At 46.9% G+C, this 23,520-nt stretch overlaps 1 protein-coding gene across 2 annotated transcripts in view; it reads right to left on the reverse strand.

Moving 5' to 3' along the window:
- The window catches only part of CFAP54 (cilia and flagella associated protein 54), an 82,381-nt gene that overhangs the window by 7,924 nt on the left and 50,937 nt on the right, over positions 1-23,520 (reverse strand). For both annotated transcript variants that reach the window (XM_076074435.1, XM_032972396.2), the window contains exons 51-67: positions 22,682-22,865; positions 16,500-16,645; positions 16,023-16,198; positions 15,350-15,555; positions 13,490-13,647; positions 12,944-13,207; positions 11,730-11,814; positions 10,806-10,967; positions 9,331-9,439; positions 8,865-9,009; positions 7,695-7,796; positions 5,877-6,012; positions 3,937-4,074; positions 2,519-2,733; positions 1,889-2,077; positions 1,525-1,631; positions 714-930 (exon numbers count right to left, since the gene is read on the reverse strand). In XM_076074435.1, the coding sequence (XP_075930550.1) occupies positions 714-930; positions 1,525-1,631; positions 1,889-2,077; positions 2,519-2,733; positions 3,937-4,074; positions 5,877-6,012; positions 7,695-7,796; positions 8,865-9,009; positions 9,331-9,439; positions 10,806-10,967; positions 11,730-11,814; positions 12,944-13,207; positions 13,490-13,647; positions 15,350-15,555; positions 16,023-16,198; positions 16,500-16,645; positions 22,682-22,865 (2,739 nt within the window). The remainder of the gene's footprint in view (positions 1-713; positions 931-1,524; positions 1,632-1,888; positions 2,078-2,518; positions 2,734-3,936; positions 4,075-5,876; positions 6,013-7,694; positions 7,797-8,864; positions 9,010-9,330; positions 9,440-10,805; positions 10,968-11,729; positions 11,815-12,943; positions 13,208-13,489; positions 13,648-15,349; positions 15,556-16,022; positions 16,199-16,499; positions 16,646-22,681; positions 22,866-23,520) is intronic.

Here is a 23,520-nt window from a genome sequence, read left to right on the forward strand (position 1 = left end):
ACTGCATCGACCCAATGCGCGTGTTGTGCAGTAATCACGGACCGAGCAGGTGAGCAGAATTGATGCGAAAGGCGTCGTATTAATGAACCACAACAACAAATATCCCCGTGACCTAACAATCCCCCTTAGATAAGCCGAGCAAGAGTCTGTCGAATGCAGTGGCTGATGAAATAAGGTGGCAAAGTCCATGTTCACAATGTCTATTAAAATAATAGCAGCAGGTAAACACAGACCTCACCACAGCTGTTACAACAGCACTCAGCCCAGAGGCACGCCTTTATACTCAACACCCTGCTCCTCCTCGAACCAGATCCAACGGTCCTCTGAATTAGTCATACTCCTCACCCCACGCAGCTATGGCATTGGCAATCAATAAAAAACGAGAGCCTAAACAATAGAATCCAGCCACTAATCAGGTCTATCAGCTGAAGTGTACACATTCCCATGCATGTTTTGCTCAATCCCACGTGTGTGTGTGTGTGAGCCCCCTCGTGTGCCATGTCGGCTTTTATAGGTGCTCGCTAACAACGCTTGCCGTAAGTCTGTTAAGGCTACAACGGGGATCTTTTTGTCTTTAAGCCTCATTGCGCAAGGCAAGTAAATCCCACCTTGAATGGCGAGGCATTAACCGAGACTCAAAGTGAGCAGCCGCCACCTCCCTCCGAGCTAGACTCAACCCACGGACCCCCCCACACCCACCGCTCGCCCAGTACCTGCAGCTTCACGGTGCCAAGGTTCGCTCCGTCGGCACCAGCTGCCGCTTTTAGCCGCGCCGCCGCCGGCTTCTGCCTCTCCCCGACGGTCGAGCCGTGGCCAGGAGGCACGGGCAACGGCAGGGCGGGAGGGTGTGGCGAGGAGGACGGTTCGTCTGCCGCGAGCAAGGACACCTGCGACCTCAGCGACGCCAGGCGATGGCTCAGCGCGTTCAGCCTGCGTCACGCGGGGGAGGTGACGAAGGGCGACGGGAGGCAGGCGAATAAAAATCATGGCACTACCGCGTAGGTGTGCACGGTCGTGCTGTATGGCTTCGCGAACTTGAGAAGAAGTAGAAGAAGAAGCCCTCAAGCAGTTGGAGCGAAATGCCGGACATTATGCCAAATAAAATGCGGTACAACAATGATCTTTTACTATCCAAAAGCACATCGGAGAATAAACACAGTGGTGGCCGGTTAGTTTTGGGGACGAATGCCACCGTGACGCTAAGTTTGACTCCGGGTTTCTGCTACCCTTGATTAAACTGTATTTCAAGTGTGGTAAGAAAGGAACCTTGAAATAAAAATTTGATGTTTGGTTTGTCAATGTTTTTTTAAACTACATTCCAGCTCTGTGGACGTACGTTATTTTCTGTTTCACTACCATGCGACAAATGTCTCAATAGAAGTGCGGATAGGAGACATTTAAAGGGAACGCAGTAGTTCTGTGATGCTACAAATAGAAATTTCTTCTCTCTCATGAAAATCGTAAAATGACAGCTTGGCGTTGACAACGACTACTCCGCAAACACGCCCGGGATGGAGGATTCACCTGGAGAGCAGAACGGGGCGGCAGTTACAGCTGGCGTCGGCCGAACCGCACGTTCTGACGTCGATGACGCGAAAGGGCCTCGTGTTGCTGGCGGTCAACAGAATCACCTGCAGCGAAGCGAGAATGGGGCTCGGTAAACTTGAACCGTGAAGCTGGCAGAAACGTCGCGAGATCTTTTTCAAATGAACGTCGTGAGATCAATTAACGTTCACCGCGAAGCAGACGGTGCGTGGTTTGGTGAACCCACCCGCCGTTATCAACCAGGGCGGCAGCTGGGCTCAGAAACGCAAAATCGCTGCCAGTAGCGGCAAATGCGCCACAGCGCCAGGCACGTCAACGGCGCAGGGCAAGGGGCTTGGTTCACCTCCTTGGTCGGTCTCAAGGGCTCCAGCAGAGGCTGGTGCCACTGCAGGCACAGCTCCTTGCTCTTGGCTCCAAATGCGGGGTCTGTCTCGGAAGCTCCCTCCCCTCCTTGGACAGCCGGTGGCGTGAGTGGCTGCATCATTACCAAACCCGTCAGCGAGTCAGCCTTAGCCAGCGCGTCTGCCAATTCCTGGAATAAAACAATACGGAAAACTTAGGTCCAAGTCAGGGTTTGTGGGCCAGATTTGTGTGTTGTTTAAACGTTTACGATGCATTTGTTGGATAAACATATTCTTTGGGTCTTTCGGTAAAGCCACGTAGATAGAAAAATGATAATAAAAAATAAAATAAATAAAATAAAAAATAAACATCTTCATCCAAAACTGGACAAAAAAAGTTGCCAACAGTGCGTCCATATTCAGTGAGTGTGGGATGATGCTGAACTCCCTTGGCGGTCCCAAGCTTGCCGTGGAAATTCCACATCGATATGCTGAGCCACGGGCGAAAAAAGAAAAACCATGACGGTTTTTTCCCAACTGCCATTCAGAGCCAACAAACAAAGGCGGTGGGCCAGAAGGACACGGGCGACAGAGACACGGGAGCTCGCCACCAAGGCTCGCGTGAGCGTCACCTGGCTAGCCGCGCTGGGGGCGTGCGGCGGAGTGTGCAGCAGCTGCTGCGGCGCGGGGGGTACGTGGCACGGCCCAGCCGCGTACGCCGTGAGCCGCTCCGCCAGGAAGCGATGAACGGCTCCCGATCGCAGAAACAAGCGGCAGCTCCCGAGGTCGAGCGGCGATCGGACGAGACAGCCGCCGATGGCGGCCCGCCGGCGCCCGGGGAAGTAGTCTGCGGCGGACGTGCAACACATACGCACGTCACTCACTTTCACTTGCGCGGTTTCGCCACGATACACAATGTACGACGACGATAATGATGATGATACCGCACTAGTATAACAGTTATCAAAATCTTTATTTATCCTGGAGAAATCTGATGAGCTATGAAGCTCTTTTTCACAGATGTCCAGTAGTTCGCACATGTCCAGTATTACACCAGGCTTGCAATCCAGAGGTCGCCGGTTGATTCGGTCTCCCAGCGAGGCAGTTAAGAGAACGGGCAATGTTATTATATCGCTGCCCAGCAGTTTAATGGTTACACCAGTTAGTCGATCAGCGTGGTGGGGTAAAGTGTGGGTATTCCCAACTCTTCCAAAATGTCTGCGCAGCGTAGAAAATAAATACTCTCTATAGCTCCCTCTTGTGGAGGCCGTTTTTGCCAGTATGTGCAAGCAATGCATTGCAGGCCTGCACCTCTATCTTACTGATTACACAGTACACACCAATACATTCCAGGCTTATTAGGCTTCCAAATGTGACCACCTGTGACTAAATCACCAGAAAATTTGCCGATCTCGTGAGCTCCCAGAAGCTAAGCACCTGATTGGTTCACAGTGCTGACGTCATCTTGCTCTATTTAAGACCGGAAGCAGGTGGATTGCTTCACTATTCTGGCAAATCTCCCGATAGTGCTGGATGTTATGTTCAGCGAAATGTCGCAATACTCAAATTGTAAATGTTGTGGATTTACTCTCTAACACACCGGTGAGCTGAAGTGGTAACTAATTGGCGCGTTTTGTTTACGTGACAAACATTACTGGCTGTGTCGGGTGGTGGAGGGTTACGACACATTTATAACTAACGCGATTTAACCCAAAAACCTTTATTATGAATAATATTTGTCGCGAAAGCCTACGACGTGTTACACCAACCTAAGCACAGTTGAACCTGGATAGTGCTTGGACGGGTGACCAACATGCAAAAGAAAAGTCCGAGTGTTGCTGCGTCTGATGATGACACTAATGTGGACTATAGTGATCATAACGCTGCTGCTGTTGATGATGATGGTGCACCCTGGCTGAGAATTTGAAGCAAAATCTGGGGGCTCTGCTGATCCGCAGCCGCATCACCTTCCAGTCAACGATGATCGTGAACACAAAGAAACCCCCAAAGTGTTCTCCCATTCGGCGACATCGTCATTGTCGGAGCTCACCGAGCTGCGAGGCGAGGTCCGTACGACGGACGATTGCTCCTCGGTAGCGCAGCACCTGAGCCCAGGTGAGGGTGGCGGCTCGGGAGCGACACCTGGACACGGTCTCGTCCCTGAATCCCAGCGTTGGCTCCGCAGCGTCTGCCCATCCCGCGTCACGGACGCCGAGGGTTGGAGAAAAAAAGGGGCATTGACAGTTTTAGGCGCCCTGTGTCGGGGCCGGATTAAGGTTCTTGTAGGCCCTAGGCACTTGTTTTTTTTTCAGCTAAAGCTGATGAATATAAAACTGTCTCCAATCAACCACAGGACAACAACGCCTCGCCTTCCCTTGCACTACTCTCTAATGAGACTGAGATTGTGCGCAAAACACACCATCTGAAGATGTTATTGATAATTTTGCAAAGACATTGCTCTGCATCTTTGTATATAAATTGTGTATATCCTGTGTGCCCGCCCGAGTAATTTTTTCCATACAGTCGCGTGAGGGCTCATTGTGACCGGAAGAAAGTGAGGATGTTTCCTAATGATGAGGAGCTGTGGATGACTTATGACCTTTGAGCCAGGCAAATATAAATGGTGACCAAAATGTTTCACCGTGTTAATGTTATAGGATGTTAGACATTGTAAACACTATTTGCGTCCCCATTGTCTTGTTTTTTTGTTCAAACCAGATCCATGTCTAGAAACGGCAGAAAGTTAATCTTATGATCAGCATTTATCTTGGATAAATGCGTGGATAAGAAGGGTGATGGATTCCTGACTCTTTGAATGGTTCTCCCTCATATGGGTGGTGGATTTAACTCCGATTACTGCACTCCAATATCCTTCCACATCGAAATAGTCAAATATTCCCAGAAAGGAACCCTCCTGATAAAAGAGTCTTGAGGCCCAGTGAGGCGTTCCTGGGTAAAATAAAGGACTTCATTATCATTAGCCTATCACCAAATCATCTGTTGCCCAATGTTGTAAGCTAAGCAGGTATGAGCCTGGATAGTGCTTGGATGGGTGACCACCATGAATAACCTGTGTTTTGGGCTGTCGGCTATATTTAGGGCAACACAGGGCAATACAGCAACATACATTGTCATACTGTTTTTCTATGCTCCCACATGTATGCTCTGCTCCTTCACCATCCCGCACTGAGCAGCGTGGTGAAGTATGGTCAAATAAATCCCATACACTGCAAGGTGTGGGAAGGTTTAGAGGCCCTTATCCAGCAGTGTTTTAGCAAAAGGCTGTACATATACACATGTACATTATATTATTATTATGATACTCAATGGTTATTTAAATTTGACCAGGTAAGGCCCATTGAACTATATAGCTCTTTTTTAGAAAGGACCTAGTTACAAATGATAGCTCAACAAAGTGGCTTATAGTGTGGATATTTAAGGAAACCAAATACTTTAAACACGTGTTTCTAAATGTGGAGGCAACAACCGGAGGACCGGAGAAAAAATCAATTCGACCACCGGGAGAGGGAACACACAAACTCCAAATATACAGCAGCAGGCGTCAGGGTCGAGATAGAAACCCACGACCTCCTGTATACCAGGCGAGGTAGTTAACATCTCGCCACCATGATGTGAGAGACACGCAAACTCCAAATATACAGCAGCAGGCGTCAGGGTCGGGATAGAAACCCACGACCTCCTGTATACCAGGCGAGGTAGTTAACATCTCGCCACCATGATGTGAGAGACACGCAAATACCAAATATACAGCAGCAGGCGTCAGGGTCGGGATAGACACCCACGACCTCCTGTAAACCAGGCGAGGTAGTTAACATCTCGCCACCATGATGTGAGAGACACGCAAATACCAAGTATACAGCAGCAGGGGTCAGGGTCGGGATAGACACCCACAGCCTCCTGTAAGCCAGGCGAGGTAGTTAACATCTCCTAGCCACCGTGGCGCTCGCGCCCTAACACAAGTTCTCTCACCAGACGCGGCAAGGCTGTGCGAAGCAACCAGGTCAAGAAGCATGAATTCTGGGAGATGGAGGGCGACTTCTCTCCCCAGGACATCCCCCGATTGATCGGAGAGGAGCCTCCCCCACGCCAGGCAACACTCGCCCACCTGCGGACCGGGTAAACGCCGTGCAGTACACGCAGGTAATGCCCGCCAAGGTTAGCTCTGTGCATCTAAAAACAAATACTTGAACTCTGTAGCAGCGGTGGCTGTTTATATTGCACCTACGTATGTATGTATGTACAGTGAACTTCTTTCGCACCGTACGTAGCCAACCTTGCTGATCTCGTGTAATCCTCATAAATTAGGGTTCATTTCCATAACGGTTTCTGTTCGTTTTTGCTCATGTTGTCCCAACCAACTGATCTGTTCACTCTATTTCCCCCCTTGTCCAGAAGGATGGATTATAATGGCTGATCTTCTTTGGTTCTTTCGGTAAAGTCACGTAGAATGAGAATAAAATAATAAATTGATAAAATAAAATAACACAATAATATTCTCACGACGTTTCGGCCACAACACAAGCGGCCTTCATCAGGTGAAGGGACGAGACTGTCTGGTAGGACAGCGCTGGAGTGAAAGAGCCACGTTCAGATCACGGCCTTTAAGCTGTGTGAGAGGAACAAAGCGCCTTGACAAAGGAATTTTTTTATGTTGAAGTCAAGGCCTAGTCATAGTCATTTCTGTGACCAGTCACTAGCTAATCACTCAGTTATTTCAATGCTAAATTCGCCTAGTTATTTCAATGCTAAATTCTCCTGTTTGATTTGTACTAAGTGCCTCGGTGAATGTGTATGCTCTGACTTTAACGTAGCTATTTCTGTGACCAGTTACAAGCTAATCACTCAGCTATTTCAATGCTAAATTCTATGCTAATTCCTTTGTCAAGGGGTGCCTCTGCAGATGTGTATGCTTTAACTTAGCTATTTCAATGCTAAATTTTATGCTAATTCCTTTATCAAGGGGTGCCTCTGCGGATGTGTATGCTTTAACTTTTAACATAGCTATTTCTGTGACCAGTTACAAGCTAATCATTCAGCCATTTCAATGCTAAATTATATGCTAATTCCTTTGTCAAGGCGCTTTGTTCCTCTCACACAGCTTAAAGGCCGTGATCTGAACGTGGCTCTTTCACTCCAGCGCTGTCCTACCAGACAGTCTCGTCCCTTCACCTGATGAAGGCCGGTTGTGTTGTGGCCGAAACGTCGTGAGAATATTATTGTGTTATTTTATTTTATCAATTTATTATTTTATTCTCATTCTACGTGACTTTACCGAAAGAACCAAAGAAGATGAATCATTGCAGTCACGAAAGCTTTAAATCGAAATATAATGGCTGAGTTTGAGCCACACCGAGATACCCCTGCTGATATTCTCCGTTTAGGCCCTGGGGATAAGTTTATCTTTTCTTTCACAGGAGGCTAATAGATAAGGATGCAACTCAAAATACAATGTAGATGTGTATTACATATGTTGAACTTCTTTCGCACTGTACGTAGCCAACCGTGCTCATCGGAGGTGTGGGGAAGGACAACAAACTAACACAAAGCAGTGTAGCTAGCTAAACAGACACTGATGAGATACATAGTTGGAATATCGAGTATTTTTTTGGAGTATATATTTCATCTCAATTGCTCTATCTAGCAGAGCAGTGTAACCATTTGCATTAGATGACGGCCCACAGAAGCGGATATCGCAGAGCTAATCTCCGAGATCCCTTCATGTAATCTCTGGTCCGCAAAGGAAGGATTTCATTTTTGAGTGCTGCCTTGCCAGGTGTGACCTCTGACCTGGGTGGCTGCCCGAGTGGCGATCCATGCCAACAAGCTGTAGCGCTCCGAAACCGACAGCCCCCGTTCCACCAACGCTTGACTCCGGCCTCGCACAACAACCTAAGAGATCATGGCAGTGGAACAGGCAAACACCCACAATAACAAATCTATACTAATTCATGTACAGGTACAGCTCCTTTTGTAAATTCAATGCAATGCGTGTTGTAGGCTGTGGGGCTACCTTGTTAGAAGCAGAAGCCACTGCAAAAAAAAATCCATTGCTGTTCTGTACTTCTTGGCTAACATGCCTACACTCCCCAGCATTCACCGCATTTCATGGACCAGTGTGGCAAAATGTGGCCAAGTAACTCCACACATCCCACAATGGGTGGACAGGCCCTCATCCAGCAGTGGACTGACATGTTACACGCAAGCATATAAACTAAACTATTTTTTTATTATACAAGGTAAGTCCCACTGAGGTACATAGCTCTTTTTCAGAAGCGACCAGGCCACAAATGATAGCTTGTAGGTTATCACGTCTAAATTCATAGCAGAAAAATACTCTAAATGAATGTTTATAAATATTGATGGAAAAACCGGAGGACCCGGATACAAATCTACGCAACCACGGGGAGAACATGCAAACTTCAAATATACAGGCTTCAGGGTCGTGATCAAACCCACGACCTGCTGTATGCCAGTCGAGGTAGTTAACATCTCACCTGGAAAATTAGTATTAATATATAGGGAATCATCATCACAATCCATGGGCAGATAGCCCATAGGTGTCCTCTGCACATTTAATAATTTGCTTCCACTTTACTCTGTCTTGTGCCAATATGCTCAAGTGGTGCCACATCATTCTGGCATCAATCTCGTATGTCGTCAAGCCATGATAGCTTAACGAAGTGGCTAATCTGGTAATGGCTTTCTGAAATGTGCACTTTTCTTAATAGCTGTGTCTGTGTGCATGCTTTTAGTATCGTACAAATGTCTGAACGAGGTTGCCCGGTCAAATCCTTGTTAGGGGCCCACTCAGCCCAATATCCCTTTCAAATTTGACCAAGTTGATCCACAAGCGCATTTTGGCCAAAAGGCTACCCAGTCAGCTTCCATAACCGCCAATAAAACACTTCTGATAACAAAACGCACACTGGGTACGGATTTACACGGAGCGAGACCTGCCTTGGACTTGTTTGGCTGCTTTGCAGGATCCATCTTCCCCTTCACGGCCACCGCATCCTGTTCTGAGTGAGCCTCGCTCGCCCGAGTCTTTTCGCTCAGACGGCAGAAGAGCAGGGCTGCCTCCAAGTAGGCTTGTCTCATGATCCTAAGCCAGGTGTCACCAACCAAATTATTAAGAGGAGCCATTTTTTTCGAATTCGGTAAAAAAACCCTAAAAATTTCAATGTGAACGACGTCACAAAGATGCCCTCAAAGAGCCGCAGGTTGCCGACCCCTGCCCTCAGCGACAAATAATCCCATGCGTTATTGACTTTACCGAAGATTGTCCAAAAGCAGTATCAGTATCAGCAGCAACGTCATGACGATGATCAGAAGTAACGTAATCCGCATTGGCGTTCTAATCGTGATTAGCAGAAACAACGAGAGATATCCGCGAGCGACAAATACGGCGGCGAGGGTGCCCCACCACAGCTGGTGCGAGGCGCCTTGGCTGACGTCCACGGACTTGAGCAGCGTGCGCACGGCGGTCCGTGGGTCGCAGTGACCTCCCAGCGCGATCCTGCACTCCACGTTGCCTGACAGGCGGCAGCACGCGCGCGCAACAGGCTCACAACCGCCGCCAGATCCGCGCAGCCCGAGCAATGCCTTGAGCATTCTGCCAGTGCGGGTGAGTGAAACGCAGCCGTGGGAACACGGCACTGCGTGCCCAAGTTTGACGAGCGACGGAGCTGAGCTCACCTCTGTTAATAGGCTGAGCCAATGGAAAATATACATTCCTATCCACAGGATGTGTATATATGTCAACATATGCTGATACGTAAGTGTTTGTGTGCGTCTGTATGCTTAGGTTACAACTCCTCCATATGCTGTAAACACTGAAGTGAAACGCCAAAGGGACGATGCCTTGTTTGGCAATGCGAGAAAGGGCAAAACAAAATCGTAGCCTTGTGCTTAACTGTAAGAGGAAGGGCAATAGCAACCCACACTCTAGCTCTTCACTTGCTCTACCACGAATAACACTCGCCAATGAGACACTAGCCCTAAGATGAACCATTATACAAACAAGGTTGGTCAACTATACTCTAACGCAACGCTTCATCTAATACGAACAATACTAAGCAACCAGACCCTAGCCCTATACTTCAATTAATCCTCATACAACACAAGCCAACCAATCCTAGATGTACCCCAAGTACTAATGTTACTAGCCAACTCATTGGGTCATATCATAACCCCAACAAACTAGCCTACCCCATCTAGCCCGACCCACAACCCTCACCATACTAGCTATCAAAAACCTCGTCTTAGCCCTTTACCAAGCTAGCCAACCAGACCCGTGTACTTGTTCCAATCTACGTTGGGCTTTCCCATGACTTTGTTTTTGCTGTCCTGCCGGTGAAATGTTACATTTATATATGTCCATCTTAGTATTGTTCTCGAACCCTAGACCCTGCCCAAACTCTAGCACTTCTCTGGTGTCCCTTTTCACTCTCACTTCACTTAAAGTTAGCGACGTGGTTTGAGAGGCAGCATGTTGGCCACTTCTTGCAGAAGTTCACGATTCGAACCCCGACTAATTAAGCAGGTGGAGCAACCAAAATGTGTGCTGTCTACTTCTCAGCGGACGTTAAAGAGCCTGTGTTGTTCTTACAAAAAAGAGCAGGCCATGTGTGCCAGCGTCATCATCCAAAAATGTAAAAATTTGTCCAAAATTATTTCATTGGGTAAAAAAAAACCACGTCATAACATTGTATGTACGTTGGACTTCTTTTGCACTGTACGTAGCTAACCTTGCTAATCGCAAGTTTGGGGCATGGACAACATTGCCCAATTCTGGCAGGCCATACCCCATCTATGATAGCCTTGCACAATATAAGAACGGCGAGGACACCGAATTCGATGATTACGAAGCGCTACGACTGTCTAGGGTCGCCAGGCCACCTCTCTGGAGCAGGATCTCGGCGGCGAGGTCGCGATCCTGCGTGGAGGCCGAGTGGCAGAGACGCAGCGCAGAGTCGAGCGTGTGGAGCGCGCGGAGCCACTCGGAGCCATCCCCTCCCTGCGGAGCGAGCGCCTGGCTCAATTCCACAGCCTGGAAGCAGCCTGAGCACAAACACAAAGATCCCCCCCACCAACGTCGCGTAGCCTTTTTATAGACTGTTGGAACAAGTGCTTATAAACGCCCGCACGGCGTTCTATGGGGTGGTGGCCAGCAGCACGCCAAAACCACCGCTGCCTCTCTCCAGAGCTGAGGCTTGCCTGGGTAAACGTTTCAAACTTTCACTTTAAAACCACGCAGTTATTCAGACGCACGCTTGTAAATTACACTGAGAGGCATGAACAGGTACGCATTCGTCAGGGAATAAACGCCAATTAGAGGCATCGTATTGACCGTTCAGGAAAAAGTAAATGTCCTTAGTCAGGACATGTAAAACTAGAAGAGATGATGGCCGATGGGTGAGATTGGTGCAGGAATGACAGCCTAAGGAAACAATATGCCCGAGAGAAAGTATGCATGCATGTTGAACTTCTTTCGCACCGTACGTAGCCAACCGTATTAATCGGAGGTGCGCGGGAAGGACATCAACTAAACACAAAAGCAGTTGCATAATAACGAGTTTTCAATCTAGTTTTCAAAGTGCATAGCTCCAGTGGCTTCCTAATATTACCACGATATGCAGGAATAAGATGACTGCAACATGTTAGGACCTGAGAGATGGTGATGTCATAGGGGAGGCTTTCATTCAACGGTGGATAGACCGTGGCTCAGGATGATGATCGACATACAATAGATATTTTTGCAAATTATCAGACATATGTATGGATGAATGTGCAAAACCTCTAAATAACTCTGGAAAAACTTACCTATCCTTAGCTTAATCTTGGCCAGCATATTGACGTGTGGTAGATAGGGGTTACTGATGTCCCCAACAAAGCCGAGTTCTCTTACCTGCAATGCAGACACACAAACACACGCACAGTGATAAGAGACAGAGATCTCCCTGTTCAGCCTTAGTGAGCCCCTCATAAGGTTTTTCTGGCACACTTTTCCTTCTGATATCAGGAAGCTTCTGGAGCTATGCACTTTTAAATTTAGATTGAAAACGAATTTCTTTATAACTGCTTTTTGTGTTTAGTTTGTTGGCCTTCCCCCGCACCTCCGATTAGCATGGTTGGCTACGTTCAGTGTGAAAGAAGTTCAACACACAGTACAAAGATATGTTGGAAACGGGGTGCTTTGGTCTGCACTCGCATCCCCAGTTTCCTTGGCCTACCCATTAATGTTGGGGACCAAGCCCACTTACCGAGTTAACCGAGGGGAGGCTTAAGCCACATTCAGAAACCAATGGACACTTATTTAGTACATCGTGGCCAGGAATCATGTCCAGGTAGCTATGATCACAATGTATTAACCGCCCCTACTGGACATATGTAAAAAAGAGCTTTGTAGCTCATCGAATTTCTCCAATCTAAATAAAGATTCTGATTCAATATTGTACTTATCTGCCAACCCCCATCAAGTATATACGTAATGATGTGACCTGCCGGGCACCATGGTGGCTAGATGTTAACTACATCGCCTGGTATTCCTGGCAGTTGTGGGTTCGATCCCGACCCTAGCACCTGTATATCTGAAGTTTGCGTGTTCTCCCTGTGGTCATGTGGATTTTTCTCCGGTTTTTCCCTCCGCAATTATAAAAATATGCGTTTAGAGTATTCGGCTGCTATAAATTTACATGTGATGAGCTATCATTTGTGGCCAGGTTGCCTCTGAAATAGAGCTATACGGCTCAGTGGGCCTTACCGAATAAAATAAAAACAGTTTAGTTTTAGCTTTAGGTGGTGCAGTGCCTAACACACTGCGCTGTGAACCTGGCAACCCAAGTTTGATTGGGCAGAGAGAGGTACCGTAACTGGTCCTGGCACCCTCCCTACCCTCCTCCCCAAGCGTCACCGACCAGGACAGTGAAATGTAACAGCCCCCAGGACCAATATGGCCTTCATTCAGCAGTGATTCTTCAAAGATTTATAAACGATTCTACTTGTTAGTATTATTAGCGGTACCACCACTCACTTACCTGACTTAACACAATCTGCTCAGCCTTTAGGCAGAGGCTCAGGCTCTCTGCCATGAAAGGCAACGATCCCCCGTCAGGAGCGCTGAGCTTTGGGAGGTCGTTGCCATCCTTTTCCACTGCGTGGTCTTGCTGGCGGAGTTCCGTCTCGGGGCCCTCGTCAGCCGCACATGCAAGGTCCGCTAACCGTGCGGTAACCTCGGCCAGAAGCAAGTGGGCCCTCTGGGAGAGCATTTCAGCCGGTCGGTCCAGCAGTTCCAGGATGGCCTGCACGCATTCAGGAAAATAAATACAGAGTTGGCAACCTGGCTTAATTAATCAGCAGATTTGTTAACTGTCAGCGTCATCAGTGTAATCAGCATACTTGTGAGAGCAGCAGTCGTCTAAGAGTGGTCATGGCCACGTGCACATTCAGGTTCAGGTTCTATCTAGCAATGTGCACTGATTCAAAACGTTCCTCTTCAGGCGCAATGGTATATGCCGCTTTTAATGATCAAGTTCAGCACTTGAGAGCAATGCTCCAATCCACTAGTTATAACGTATGATCACCTGCAGTGTATTTCTGATGCCTGCGATGGGACGGCATTCATGGAAATCGAGCAGGGCAGAGAGGGACATGAACTCAGCCTGTGTCTCGACATCTCCGCACGCCTCGCTCTCAGCGAGGCCCTCCTTGCAAAACCTCCGGGCGTCGGAATCACCAAGCCCTGCGCGGGAAACATGAAGCATCGTGGGCATCGTAATGGTTTTTTCCCCTCCACATTTAGAAACATGTAATGAGATTGTTTAGATTATTTTGCTGGCTATAAATGTCCAAATTATAAGCCACTTTGTTGAGCTATCATTTGTGGCCAGGTGGCTTCTGAAAAATAAGTTAATACCTCAGTAGGTTTTGACTGGTAGGATGGAGATGGTTTTCTACATTGCACTCCTATAATGTTTTTGTAATGTTTATTTTTGTAACGTTCTTATCTGCCCCGTTCTCTTAACTGCCTCGCTGGGAGACCGAATCAGCCGGCGACCTCTGGATTGCAAGCCTGGTGTAATACTGGACATGTGTGAACTACTGGACATCTGTGAAAAAGAGCTGGATAGCTCATCAGATTCCTCCAGTATAAATAAATATTCAGATTCTGGTTCTGATAAGCGACTATCGATGCTCACGTGGGCTTCACGAGAAGGCATGAAAGCACTAACAGAGCTCCTAATGCCAACCAGAGTTGGAATAATTCAACTATTTAAGTAATCGATTACTCCATCGATAATTATCCGTTTGATTACTTAATTGTGGCGCTGTGGTGGCGAGATGTTATCTCCCTCGCCTGGTATGCAGGAGTCAATGGGTTCACATCCCGACCATGATGCCTGTATATTTGGAGTTTGCATGTTCTCCTCATGGTCGCATGGATTTTTCTCTGGGTCCTCCGGTTTTCCCCCACATATTTAGAAACATGCGTTTAGATTACTTGTCTGTGATAAATTTCCACATGATAAGCTAATAGCTCAGTGGGCTATACCTGGTAAAATACAATAAATAAAAATAGCAATTGGAAAACAGATAGTTTATGAAAAGGCCTTATCTCTGTTCCCACAGTGGTGTAGGGCAGGAGGTGATAGGCATCATTGGATACATTTCGTTTTTAAAAGGCACCTGAGCAATTTACCACGAAAAAAGAAATCGATTACAACTCTTAGTCGATAAATCAACTTGATGGAGTCATTGTTCAAACTCTAATGTCAACATGTTTATGCTTTGTTTAATTTTCTGAACTGGTTCGAAGTATATTTTTTTAATATATAGGATTTGCTTTTTAACCCAGCTCTCACTTGCAAACGTTTTTAAAGGCAATTTAATCTAAAGGAGCTCTCATCATCATCAGCCATTATTTGAACACTGCTGTGTGAAACCCTCCCCCAAGCGACTGCCCTCCCTTACGGTGCTGTGATGCAACAACTCATTGAGCACCCGCACGTGAGATGACGTCCATGTTGGACCGCTGCCCATCGTCCTTTCTAGCAACGTGTCCTGCTCAAACCCACTTTTCTCAACTGTCTCTGCAATAACTCCAACTTGCAAATGTTCCTGAATCCAAGTGTTCCTCTTTCTCTCTCGGAGTGTGTAATTCCAAGCATGTACCCCCCCATTACAACAAGAATTTTGACGATTAATATGCTGTTGCTGTTGCTGCTGATGAAATTCTGCAGATGTTTACCACTGCTGTTCATACTGAAGATGATGATGGCTATGCTGCTGATGAATATCCTGCTGCTCATGATCCAATAAGCACGGTGGGCTACGTAGAGTGCGAAAGAAGTTCAACATAGTACATACTGACGATAATAAAATCCACAACAACAATGATGATAATTGCTGGGATGATGATGACGATGACAGCATGATGCAATCACCTGCAGCAGGGTCTGGCTGCCACTGTGTGAGCGCTGTTGCCACCATCAGTCGACACTCAAGCCAGAGCCGCAGATCCAGGCGTCCACGCGCCTCCACGTCCCGCTCCTGGTCCCTGAGCCTCCACCCTCCGACCTCAATCGCTGTCTCCGCTCCCAGTGCCCGCGCCTCCTGCAGCAGCTTCATGGCAGAGATGGCCCTGGCTGCACTGCAAACATAAAATAAAGGCATTGGAGTGATTGTGGTTATTGGGCATGTAACGATGCACCAGCGAGACTCTAAATAACCAGGGGGGATGAGATGTTGTGCACCCCAGGAATGGTGAGGTTTGATGTTGGGGACCACAGGAGTGTGAATCTAACCGGCGACCTCCGGATTGCAAGTCCAGTGGTCCAAAACCATTAGAGCCACGGCAGCATCTCAGCATCAACACAATAACTATGGAAAAGCTGAAATGTTAAACTTCCATCGATCAGTACTCTTTGGTTTTATTCGGTAAAGTCACGTAGGTAAAACGAATTAAAATATAATAAACAATTAAAACACGACGTTTCGGAGGCAACGGAAGCTTCCGTCTTCAGGTGGGACCAGTCACGTGACTTTACTGAATAAAACCAAAGAGTATTAATCCTTGCAGTCACGAAAGCTTCAAATCTAGAATTCCATCGATCAGACCTGACGGGTGCCCAGTGTCTCTCCAGGGCTACGCGTGCTGCCTCCAGGTGAACAAGCACTGCCTCCTCCAGCTGAGAGGGCCGCAGCGAGCGCCGATCACCGATCCCGTGCCGCGCAGCGACGAGGGCCCGGTCCACGGACCCCAGCACCGCCTCGGCCTCCAGCAGCAAGATGCCCTGCACACCGGTGGGTAGAGGCCATTGCGTGAGATCGTACGCTTCATTACAGAAATGCTTCTGCTTCATCCTCTAGGTGTTTTTTCCCCGCTGAAGCTTAACCCTTTCCCGTTTCCGACGACGTACGTCTACGTCATCGGGAAAGGAATCGGAAGAAAAACGAAAGTAAAATAACTTTATCGGTGACGAGGCTCCCACAAGGCCACGTCGTATCGAGAGAAAATGATGATCACCATGGTACGTGAGTGTGTGTGCACCGTGCATATCTGCAATCCACACAGAGTGAAAAGGACACCCTAACCTTGACGACCTCTGGGGTCAGCTGATCCTTGTGAGCTACGAGCTGCCACACGAGCTCCTCATCCCCTGCGGCGGAGCCTCTGGACGATGGCCGCGTGCGAGCGCTCAGCTCGGAGGAGGAGTCACTGGAGAGGTCACTCTCGCTGCCTGCGCAAGGGGAGGGGGGTTTCAGTCCACAATTGAGATCACTGGCCATGGGTCGGCAACCTATGGCTCCGGAGACACTTGTGGCTCTTTAAGGACTGCTTCATGACTCTATTCACGTGAATTACGGCTCTTGAAATATTGAGGGGTTTTTTTTACCAAATTCGAAAAAAATGCCTCTTGTTATTTTACACCAAACTATTTTATTTTAGCAGGTAAGGCCCACTGAGCTATGTAGCTCTATTTCAGAAGCGACCTGGCCACAAATGGTAGCTCAACGAAGTGGCTTATGACATGGAAATTTATAGCAGCCGAATACTCTAACCGCATGTTTATAAGTGTGGAGGAAAAAACCGGAGGACCCAGAGAAAATTTCACGCTACCACGGGAAGAACAGCCGGTGGATTTCGCATCGTCTATTTCAATCAAGCAGTCAAACATTTAGTCCACTTTTAAATTTCGATTTAAAGATTTCGTGACTGCAATGATTCATTTTCTTTGGTTCTTTCGGTAAAGTCACGTAGAATGATAATAAAATAATAAATTGATAAAATAAAATAACACAATAATATTCTCACGACGTTTCGGCCACAACACAAGCGGCCTTCATCAGGTGAAGGGGGCGAGACTGTCTGGTAGGACAGCGCTGGAGTGAAAGAGCCACGTTCAGATACGGCCTTTAAGCTGTGTGAGAGGAACAAAGCGCCTTGACAAAGGAATTAGCATATAATTTAGCATTGAAATGGCTGAATGATTAGCTTGTGATTGGTCACAGAAATAGCTATGTTAAAAGTTAAAGCATACACACCCGCAGAGGCACCCATTGTTAAAGGGATTAGCATAGAATTTAGCATTGAAATAGCTAAGTTAAGGCATACACATCTTGACAATGGAATTAGCATAGAATTTAGCATTGAGATGGCTGAGTGATTAGCTTGTACCTGCTGCAGAAATAGAGCTTGTACCTGCTGCAGAAATAGCTACGTTAAAGTCAGAGTATACACATTCACCGAGGCCCTTAGTACAAATCAAACAGGAGAATTTAGCATTGAAATAACTAGGCGAATCCAGCATTGAAACAACTGAGTGATTAGCTAGTGACTGGTCACAGAAATGACTACACATCTGAGCTATTCACAGTACTATATAGTGAACCAATAAAAACTAAAATATAAATTACCTTCATGTTATCAATAAACTCTATATTCTCCAATCAGCTAAGCTACCAACAATAAGTCGTTATATATCACAATGCTATATGGCGAAAAAATGGGTGGATTCTTACCCTCAAATTTCAGCACCACGCATAGCTACGGGCCCCGTTCAGACGGACGAGTTCGTCCATGGTCGGAACAGAGGAGGGGGAGAGAGACAGCTGCGAGGCCCTAGTATGCTCCATATTGTAAAACTATACCATTAACCGTGGTGTGAGAGGTATTAAGAGGCAATGCTGGCGAAAGAGCTGCAGTCTGAAGGTCATCGTAAAAATACAATTAATTAAGAACAGAAATGATTTAAAACATCTTTCCAGTGGTTACTAAGCCTGAATCCATCTTCTCGGTTGAAATTGTCTCTGTGCTTGTATATGTAAATGGCCTCATGAACGAATCTCTCATGGTAGCCGGTTGGTTTGCAAAGAACCTCCATCTTGGAGAAGTCAATGTCATGTGAGCCCACTGAATTATAACAGTGATCTGCCACGGCAGAGGAGTTCGTCCTACCGTGTTTCAAGTCTGCTTTGTGTTCGCGGATGCGGTCCGAGATATGTCTTTTGGTTTCTCCAATGTAGCTACTACCACAGAGGCACTTTAGTTTGTAAACGCCCGGGTACTGTATGTCTGGAACAGCATCTTTTACAGATGGAACTAAATCACGGATTTTATGTACTGTGTTGAATCGGACCTGGATCTTGTGTTTGTTCAGGATTTTGGAGATCTTTTTAGTGACCCCTGCAATGTAGGGTAAGGTGATGGTTTTGAGTGGCTCCACAAGAGGATCCTTCTTCATGACTGGAGTGATGGCTTTGCGGATTGTGTAGTCGGAGTAGCCATTAGCCCTGAGAGCCTGGTGTACGTGCTTGAGTTCACTGGTAATGTGTTCCTGGTCGGAAATGCATTGGGCTCTATGGTATAGAGTCTTGATGAAGGAGTTCTTCTGGGATGGATGGTGGTGGGAATCCGGTTTCAAGTAAGCATCTGTATGGGTAGCTTTCCTGTAGACAGAGTGGCTCATTGAACCATCATGTCTTCTTTTAATTAAGACATCCAAAAAGGGTAGTTTGCCATCTTTTTCGAACTCCATGGTACATCTGATGGCTGGGTGTATGGAATTGATGTGGTCGCGGAATTGGTCTAGAGCAGGCTGGCCATGTGGCCAGATGACAAAGGTGTCATCAACGTACCTCTTCCATAAGGTCGGGCGTAGAGTGGCAGTCTGGATGGCGTCAGTTTCAAATTTTTCCATGAATACGTTGGCTACAACCGGAGATAGGGTGGAGCCCATTGGGGTGCCCTCAGTTTGTTTGTAGAAAGTTCCATTCCAGGTGAAGTAAGTGTTGGTTAAGCAATGTCTCACCAGGGGGGGTACATCAGTATGCAGTCCAAACGACCTGCTTGTCAGTTTTGATGTGGTGTCTTTGTTCACCAAAGTCCCGGTACCTGACACCATCGCTATCATTGAAGACCTGGTTCATCAAGGACTGCATACTGATGTACCCCCCCTGGTGAGACATTGCTTAACCAACACTTACTTCACCTGGAATGGAACTTTCTACAAACAAACTGAGGGCACCCCAATGGGCTCCACCCTATCTCCGGTTGTAGCCAACGTATTCATGGAAAAATTTGAAACTGACGCCATCCAGACTGCCACTCTACGCCCGACCTTATGGAAGAGGTACGTTGATGACACCTTTGTCATCTGGCCACATGGCCAGCCTGCTCTAGACCAATTCCGCGACCACATCAATTCCATACACCCAGCCATCAGATGTACCATGGAGTTCGAAAAAGATGGCAAACTACCCTTTTTGGATGTCTTAATTAAAAGAAGACATGATGGTTCAATGAGCCACTCTGTCTACAGGAAAGCTACCCATACAGATGCTTACTTGAAACCGGATTCCCACCACCATCCATCCCAGAAGAACTCCTTCATCAAGACTCTATACCATAGAGCCCAATGCATTTCCGACCAGGAACACATTACCAGTGAACTCAAGCACGTACACCAGGCTCTCAGGGCTAATGGCTACTCCGACTACACAATCCCCAAAGCCATCACTCCAGTCATGAAGAAGGATCCTCTTGTGGAGCCACTCAAAACCATCACCTTACCCTACATTGCAGGGGTCACTAAAAAGATCTCCAAAATCCTGAACAAACACAAGATCCAGGTCCGATTCAACACAGTACATAAAGTCCGTGATTTAGTTCCATCTGTAAAAGATGCTGTTCCAGACATACAGTACCCGGGCGTTTACAAACTAAAGTGCCTCTGTGGTAGTAGCTACATTGGAGAAACCAAAAGACATATCTCGGACCGCATCCGCGAAAACAAAGCAGACTTGAAACACGGTAGGACGAACTCCTCTGCCGTGGCAGATCACTGTTATAATTCAGTGGGCTCACATGACATTGACTTCTCCAAGACGGAGGTTCTTTGCAAACCAACCGGCTACCATGAGAGATTCGTTCATGAGGCCATTCACGTATACAAGCACAGAGACAATTTCAACCGAGAAGATGGATTCAGGCTTAGTAACCACTGGAAAGATGTTTTAAATCATTTCTGTTCTTAATTAATTGTATTTTTACGATGACCTTCAGACCGCAGCTCTTTCGCCAGCATTGCCTCTTAATACCTCTCACACCACGGTTAATGGTATAGTTTTACAATATGGAGCATACTAGGGCCTCGCAGCTGTCTCTCTCCCCCTCCTCTGTTCCGACCATGGACGAACTCGTCCGTCTGAACGGGGCCCGTAGCTATGCGTGGTGCTGAAATTTGAGGGTAAGAATCCACCCATTTTTTCGCCATATAGCATTGTGATATATAACGACTTATTGTTGGTAGCTTAGCTGATTGGAGAATATAGAGTTTATTGATAACATGAAGGTAATTTATATTTTAGTTTTTATTGGTTCACTATATAGTACTGTGAATAGCTCAGATGTGTAGTCATTTCTGTGACCAGTCACTAGCTAATCACTCAGTTGTTTCAATGCTGGATTCGCCTAGTTATTTCAATGCTAAATTCTCCTGTTTGATTTGTACTAAGGGCCTCGGTGAATGTGTATGCTCTGACTTTAACGTAGCTATTTCTGCAGCAGGTACAAGCTCTATTTCTGCAGCAGGTACAAGCTAATCACTCAGCCATCTCAATGCTAAATTCTATGCTAATTCCATTGTCAAGATGTGTATGCCTTAACTTAGCTATTTCAATGCTAAATTCTATGCTAATCCCTTTAACAATGGGTGCCTCTGCGGGTGTGTATGCTTTAACTTTTAATATAGCTATTTCTGTGACCAGTCACAAGCTAATCACTCAGCCATTTCAATGCTAAATTATATGCTAATTCCTTTGTCAAGGCGCTTTGTTCCTCTCACACAGCTTAAAGGCCGTATCTGAACGTGGCTCTTTCACTCCAGCGCTGTCCTACCAGACAGTCTCGCCCCCTTCACCTGATGAAGGCCGCTTGTGTTGTGGCCGAAACGTCGTGAGAATGTTATTGTGTTATTTTATTTTATCAATTTATTATTTTATTATCATTCTATGTGACTTTACCGAAAGAACCACTTTTAAATGTCGGGTTGAGAGGCGTACATTTCCCCACTCCCAGCTGCCCACACCCTGCCCACCCCCTCCACTACTATTATCAGGTCAGCCATCAAAGAACTTGATAAATCTCTTTATATATACACATATGTATAGCCAATTACCATTTGTTGGTCTCGCTCAATGAACTGCAATCTCTAATAACCTGAGTAAAAATGATCTTAGTCTGTTAATATTGTCTCGACATAATCACGCTTCGGCCTTTCATTGGTAGTCATCGTTAAACTTTATGATTTTCATCCACTCATAGTCATCATTGACTAAAATAAAAAAAAAAACTGTTCACCAATATTTCCATCACTCATTTCATTCACAAAATGAACACGAGCGGCTGCTGACTGCTCTGCTCAGGTTAATGCCACGTCCATCCATCTGTTTGAGAACGCTACACGTGTTTAAAAAAAAACTTCTACATACCTGCTTCATCAGGGGTGGAGCGGTGGTGCAGTGGCTAGCACACACTGTGTTCTGAATCCAGTGACCCGAGTTCGATTCCCAGCCACAGTTAACATGAGTGGAGAGTGATATTTGAACCGGGCTTGGGCCATTCCTTCAACAACTCGCACTTACCAGTGTCATAAAGTATGGTAAAACAATGGCCATGACTGACACGGCGTAGGGAAGCCTTCATCCGGCAGTGGAATCACAAATGGCTGTAACAGGACATGCACTTTTAGTGCACGTGCGTGAGAGCCCGGGCACAAGGGGTGGGTTTATTGATGGGGCTGTGCACGTTGGCAGCGATCTTCAACGCATCTACAGCGGCTTTGGCCACAGCTTCCTCAACACGTTGCCGGCTATCTTGCCTGCTCCTACAACGTGCATTCGAACAAAGACGGTCACCACATTGCGTGTTTTCAGATGCGCTTCTGCGGCCATCTGGAACGCTCTTCTTTACAATATTAGGAAGCCGCCGGAGCTATGCAACTTTTAAATCTTGATTGAAAACTCATTTCTTGAGAACTGCTTTTTGTGTTTAGTTTGTTGTCCTTCCCCCGCACCTCCGATTAGCACGGTTGTCTATTTACGGTGTGAAAGAAGTTCAAATATACATACAAAATGCTGCTTCTTACATAAACCTTCTTGATGACTGACATCTTTCCTAACTGTGTTGTACGCAGGCTGCTTATCCCACTTGACATGCGACAGCAGCTTATAAGTTCCTTTGGTTCAACATAGACACACACACACACACATTCTACCTGTCTCTCGGGGCGGAGTGAAGAGGCCGTAGAGGGCGGCGCGGGGTGGGGGCAGCCCCCCAAGGGCCGCCGCGAGACGGACGAGCAGGCGGGCCCTCGTCAGTGACACGCGGTGACACAGCCGGGGTCCAAGAGCGCTCTCGAGCGCCGGAGACAAGGGCTGAGTCAACAGCAGTTCCACCGCCTACGTTCACGAGCGGTGCGGTGCGTTCACGGGCAGTGTTTCAAAGTGATTTAGAAAAGGTCTCAGTACGCACAGAGCAAATATACTAAACAATATTCAAGTTCAGTGGTTCCCAACCTTTGACTTGTCGTGTACTCCTGTACCAGCCCTAGCAATTATCCTCGTACCCCTACCCGCTCCTACACTACTTAAAGTAATAAAATAATGTGCATGCATTTTTACATTTACACATAATGAACCAGACACATGGAAGGCTGAAGCGTCCAAACGGACGGGGTTTGTCGAATTTCGTACGACAGATAAGCGCATGGCTTTATAATTGCGCGCACACACACATACACGCAAAGCAGAACAGCTTAGTAACCCCGCGTGTCCATACCTAACGTCACCACCGCCAATGAGTGAACTGTCTTACGAAACCCTTAGAGGTGTCACATGTACCCCCAGGGGCGTGGCCTCTCACACATTCGGAACCGCCGTTCTAGTCCATTTAATGTTACGCGTTATACACTATAAGACGTATCAATGTGCATTTCATGTACGTCATAGGGCTACATAACGGCATTTAAGTTAATTTACTTGTATAATCAACAGTGCTCCTGAATATATCTGTGTGGAGCTTTAAGTGTTGCCACCTTGTCTGTACGGATTTTTT

This window comes from Petromyzon marinus, chromosome 48 (genome assembly GCF_048934315.1).
Source record: "Petromyzon marinus isolate PM22_M1 ecotype Great Lakes invasive population chromosome 48, UKy_Petmar_22M1.pri1.0, whole genome shotgun sequence".
Lineage (NCBI taxonomy): Eukaryota > Metazoa > Chordata > Hyperoartia > Petromyzontiformes > Petromyzontidae > Petromyzon > Petromyzon marinus.